Source organism: Sceloporus undulatus, chromosome 3 (genome assembly GCF_019175285.1).
Source record: "Sceloporus undulatus isolate JIND9_A2432 ecotype Alabama chromosome 3, SceUnd_v1.1, whole genome shotgun sequence".
Classification (NCBI taxonomy): domain Eukaryota; kingdom Metazoa; phylum Chordata; class Lepidosauria; order Squamata; family Phrynosomatidae; genus Sceloporus; species Sceloporus undulatus.
The window spans coordinates 199,191,474-199,197,510 of NC_056524.1; the positions used below are offsets into that span (position 1 = coordinate 199,191,474).

Here is a 6,037-nt window from a genome sequence, read left to right on the forward strand (position 1 = left end):
GAGGAGTCCACCAGCAGGATGTGATTACAAGTGCACCCTCATCTTTCACAGCAGTTAATTTATCAACCTCCCTGACATATATAACCTGTGTTTGATATGGAGGTGAAATATAGACATCCTACCTTGCAGCCACTGATGGCTCTAATGTCCACATATTTTCTTTATTTCATATTGTCCATTCCATTAAAAATGGTCATCAGTTTTCTGTCACATTTATGTAACTAGATGTAAACCACAGGCTAGGTTGGCACCTAGTTCTCTCCTAAATTTTTGCAAAGTGATTATCCAACGGTCATTCTTAGAGCACAATCTATTGTTTACTTATTTAATTTATACCCTGTCTCTCTCCCAACATGTTGCCTAAGATGGCTTACTACCTGGATCAAACTGTTTTTAAAAAATTTAAAAATATATTTAATAAGAAAATATAATAACTATCAGATTTAAAAAAAAACATTAAATTAAAACAGTAAAAACATTTTAGAAATGTAACAATGAGAACAAAAGTATAGCACACAAATATCCACTGAAACACCCAATTGCACACAGAAAGGGAAATCGACAGGCTTGCAAAAAATTTGAAGGACTAGTAGATTTGTGTAGAGGTTTGTCTGTAGTTGTGTGTATGAATAAATGAGTGGTAAATAGAAGCCATATATGATTAATCGCAACTTGCTGAGTTTAAGTTGACTGGGAAACATGGAAAACCAGAGGAATGAAATTGAATATCCCAGAAAAGGGCATGGCTATTAGCAAGATTACTGAACAGAAGGTCTTCTCCACTGCAACACTTTGTTGCAGATTCTACTGGTTCCACTTTTTAGGGTATTGCTTCAATTCTCCCTCAGGTCATTTGTTTCCTCTGATGTTTCCCTGATGCTCTTTCTTTAACATCTCTTTTTCTACATCTCCCACATCAACATTCTTGTAAATCAATATTACTTTGTGGTACATGCAGTACTATGGTAAAAGGAGCAGTTATATCTCACCTGTAGCCACACTGTTCAGTAAAAGTGCAAGACTCCAAAAGGCAAGCATCTGAAACGGATTTTATTTTTAAAGAGAGAGAGAGAGAGAAATTGATGACTTTCTGAATCCTGGACATCTGTATCAAGTTTATGTGTATTTCAATCTATTAGAACAGCAAGAGCATACAATGAAAATGCTTCGACTGCAGAATTTACTTGATAAAATGGGACTTACCTCACAGCCTTTGTCCAGTCAAATCTGTCCAGTCAAAGCTAAGCAATCCATCCATGGCCTTTTTATAAACTGGCATATCCTTGAGTGTTATCCTTGAAAGGAAAATGCCAGACAAAGGTCGAAACTGATGTGTGTATGTCAGATTAAGGTTATCATAAATACATAAAACGTGGCTGGCATATCATATATAACATGGAAACTGAGTTTGCTGGTAATATTATTGAATTGTATGTGACTAAAAGAGAAAAGAAATTGTTTTGCTGGTGGGGGAATAATAACACATGTTTGGAAAATAACACTTGTTTTTGAAATCTTTCTCATCATGTGTAATTTATTTTGTAGGGCAATTACATTCATGGCATTCTATCCGTTGGAGAATAAATCAAACCTGTTGCTAGCAATCATCAAGATTGTCTATGGAAAATGGGGTTACAAGTGTTTATATGGGTGTGAAATAAAAACATAGCTTTCTCAAATTCATGGGCCAGAAGCCAATGCTATCATTTATTGTTGCTGTGGTTCTTCTTATTTGCCTCCAAGTCACTTTTAAGTTATGGTGACACGAAGGAGAATGTATCATGGGGTTTTCTTGGCAAGTTTCTTCAGAGGAGGTTTGTCATTGCCATCCTCTGAGGCTGTGTGTGTGTGATTTTTCCAATGTCACCCAGTGGGTTTTTTTAATGCTCAATTGGTAATTTTAATCCTGGTCTCCATAATCGTAGTCCAACGCTCAACCACACTGGCTCTCTACTACACCACACTGGCTCTCCCATTGAATTCATGGAAATAATTTCTGTGAGTGCAAGCAAGAACGGGAAATCCCTCTCCTTCTTCCAGCCCTCTAAGTGCCCTAAAACATAAATGCCTACTGCAGAAGGCTGGAAGATGTTATCATTATCATTATCATTATTATTATCATTATTATTAATCGAGGCAGGGAGCAACAACAGATAAACAAATATAACATCAGTTAAAAACACATATCAATTAAAAGAACAATCAAGACACATGCATAAAATTGAATCCAGATAAGATGGAGGGGAGTGGATCTCAAGGGGAGTAGATTTCCTATGAACACAAACTTTGTGTTCATAGGAAATCCACTTTCCTGGAACGATTCAGGGATGCTAAGGGGGAGCAATGATTGAGGAAGCGTGCCTGGCTTACACACACACACACACACACACACACACACACGCATCCTCCACATTTGAGCGATGTTTGAGTGACAATTTCCCAGCAATTCAACCAGATAAGAAAATCTTAATTGCCAATAACCCCCAAGAATGTCCTACTGCCCCCCTAGATGCCATCCCATTGGATGACTGCACCTTTGGTTGTGCACACATGCATACATGTGATGCCTTGCCCATAAAGGACATTGGAGCATCAGTGTCAGAGTGATGCATTGGCAAAGCACAATCATGGAAGCCCTTCCTACATGTCCTCCCCCCCTTCACCCCATTACCCCGTGTCAGACTGTCTGGTTTGTGTAAATTGTAATTACTGAACTGAGGGCCAAAATACACTGCAGAAGTAATCTAATTTGACACCGCTTTAACTGCCCTGGCTCAATGCTAAGGAGTTCTGGGAACTGTAGTTCTGTGAGACATTTAGCCCTCTCTGTCAAAAGCTCTGGTGCCACAACAAACTACACTTCCCAGGATTATTTCTGCAGTGTGTTTTGGCCCTTAGTAGCTGACACTGAATGCTGGCTGAAGTTTCTGTAACATGATGGGATCAATTTACAACCTATGCCTCCTGACTGCAGTATAATGAGAAATGCACTCACCTGGCCTCTATAACAAGTCTTGTAACAAGTATGTGCTCTTTCCCAGATATTAGTTAAACAGTTCTTATTTATATGCTATATTTTAGAAATAGAGGAACAAGTGCTTTAAAAACCATTTTAGCATGTCATCTGATGCTCTTTGCTAAGCAAGAAGACCCACTAGATTGACTGAATCTTTAAAAGTAAGCTTGGATAATGCTGGGCTGTATGGATGATAGAATCTGGAATCAAATTTTTGGTTTAGCATTGGCTTTGGATTTTACAGAAATTAAGCTTCTCTACAGAGGCACTACAGAGGTAACAGATATACTTGTGCCCTACTGAAATGTTGGACTATGAATTAAGTCCAGAAGAAGGAATTATTTCTTTATTGAAATGCAGTTCCCAGAATATTCCAGTTAGCATGACTAGCGGCTATGCTGTCAAAAGATTTTTTAGTCCAAAGAGTAACTTCTCCAATTTCTATTAGAATCAGACGGTACATATATGCCATGTTGTTCTTCAGGGAATTCTATTTCTGTGAATCTGAGCAAGTCCTTCTACATTCATTGGCAATATACCTAAAACTACATCTCACACCAGGCTTTCATCTCAATCCTTGACTACCTGTGGGAAGAAATGAAAGGACACCACCTATGCATACAGATATGAAACTGCCAATTGTATTGAAGCTAGCTAGCTGTTTTGAGTAAACAGTCAGGATCTTACTCCATCTGCTGTTTAACAAGTACAGAAGAACATCAGTAGTCTGAGGTACAGAAACCTGGCCTAGTAATTTATTAATTAGATTCACTTACTGGAGAAGCCTATCGTTCCCTGAATAAAGGACTTTTCATGTATTACATAATGAGCAATGAACTCTAGCCTGGCACTATCACACATCTATGAGTTATAGGTAATCCTGTTCTTCTGTAGAATATAAACATCTTCATATATTTAACTGCAGGGCATGGAAAAGGTTTTCCAAAGGTGTCCAAAAATGCTACTCTTGCAGATTCTGCATTGGCTATATAAATCCAACCAGAATGTACATATCAGATTTGCTCATCAAATTTTCAGATGACACCAAATTAGAAAGAGTAGCTAATACCCCAGAGAACAGGGGCAGAATTCAAAATGATTTTAACAAATTAGAAAGCTGGGCCAAGACTAACCAAATGAATTTCAACAGGAAGAAATGTAGGGTATCATACTTGGGCAGTAAAATGAAGTATCCAAATATAGGATGGGTAGTATTTGGCATGAAAATAGTACATGTGAAAGGAATCTATAAGTCTTAGTGGACCACAGGCTGAATATGAGTTGGCAGTGTTATGTGACAGCTAAAAAAGCCAGTGCAATTCTAGGCTGCATCAATAAGAGTATAGTGTTTAGATCTAGGGAAGTAATATTGTCACTTTATTCTGCTTTGGTCAGATCTCACCTTGGAAACTGTGTCTAGTTCTGGGCACCACAGTTCAAGAAGTATGTTGACTGGATGGAGTGTATCCAGAGGAGGGCTACCAAAATGGTGAAAGGTCTGGAAACCATGCCCTATGAGGAGCAGCTTAGCAAGGTATATCTAGCCTGGAGAATATAAGATTATGAGATGACATAGTAGCCATGTTCAAATATTTGATACTTTTGCTCTTATTAAGGATGTATTTGCTTATTTTCTGCTGCATCAGAGACTAGGACAAGGAGCAATAGTTTCAAGCTATAGGAAAAGAGATCCACCTCAACATTAGGAAGAACTTCCTGATGATAAGAGCTGTTCCACAGTAGAATACGCTACCTTAGAGTGTGGTGGAGTCTCCTTTTTTGAAGATTTTTAACTAAAGGCTAGATGGCCATGTGTTTTGTGTTTTCCTGAATGGCAGGGAGTTGGACTGGATGGCCTTTGTGGTCTCTTCCAATTGTATGATTCTACAAAGGGATGCTGAAAAGTTCTTGGCCCAACCCACTTCCCAAAATCTGAGAATAATTTTATCACTGCAGCTAGAAAGAGTGTTTTATTTCCAAAAGAAATGCCAGTAGGTTTTTTTTTTTAATATATCGTGAAAAAACCTGGAGTTAAAACAGAATTTTGAATTAGAGGCACCTCAATAAATTTCTTAAGGACACTCAATACACCAAAGAATTTGAGACATACCTTGATTTATCAGAGAAAAAAGTGGTTAAACATAATTTAATATCTCACACCATTTAGACAATGTACTTGGAAGATATAGCACTTAAGTTGAGCGGATAAATCTTAATAGTTTAAAATCTTTTTATAGTTTTACAAAAATGTTTTATTGTTGTTTTGTGCAGATATAGGGACATAGCCAGAAGCTTCTTTGATACTCCCTGCTCTCCACTGACTACTAAATAGCCATAGAGGAGTCCTACGCAGAAGGTAATGAATCTCTATCTCTGCAATGACCAAAAAAGTTCAAAACATAGATGTAATTTTCAGTTACAGCTGTATATGTCAGAAACAGGATGCCAGTCATATATGTTCTTTCTACCCAGGTAGAGGTGTACTCTTGATCTGTATTCAGGATTTAAGAGGATTCTTGTATGTAGATACGTATCAGGAATGCACTATCCCAAACATTTGTACATATGTACAAACCGTCTGAACGCATGTACAGTGTAACATGTAAACTCTCCTGAGAAAAATATGGAATAGGTGTGAGTTTAGGGAGAACTGGAGTTTCATCCAAATTCTAATAATGATAGAAGCAGTGAGACAGTTTTTTACTGGGAAGTATTTTACTGGGGGGAACAACTTGTTCTTTCTTATTTTACTTTTGCCAAGTTGATCATTCAGAAAACTGTGAGAGTCTTAGCCCTTAAATGCGTAAACTCATCCAGGTTTGGAGTCACTGTAGGGCCCTTAAAGAGAAATGGCAGGAAGGACATAGTAAAGGGTTTAAATTCTGAATGAAGAATATGGGAGGGAAATTTTGTCAGATACCCTATAGCATGATCTCGCAGGGCAAAATAAAGTAATATCAATTTAAACAATTTAAAACAGTAAAAATTAATTTAAACAAACTAAAAGTATATTAAACAACA

The 6,037-nt window shown here is 37.5% G+C and overlaps 1 protein-coding gene across 3 annotated transcripts in view; it reads right to left on the reverse strand.

Moving 5' to 3' along the window:
• The window catches only part of LOC121926104 (inactive pancreatic lipase-related protein 1-like), a 26,604-nt gene extending 25,361 nt beyond the window's left edge, over positions 1–1,243 (reverse strand). For all 3 annotated transcript variants that reach the window (XM_042458745.1, XM_042458744.1, XM_042458746.1), the window contains exons 1-2: positions 1,204–1,243; positions 990–1,038 (exon numbers count right to left, since the gene is read on the reverse strand). In XM_042458745.1, the coding sequence (XP_042314679.1) occupies positions 990–1,038 (49 nt within the window). In that variant the 5' untranslated portion in view covers positions 1,204–1,243. The remainder of the gene's footprint in view (positions 1–989; positions 1,039–1,203) is intronic.
• Between the last annotated feature and the right edge of the window lie 4,794 nt (positions 1,244–6,037).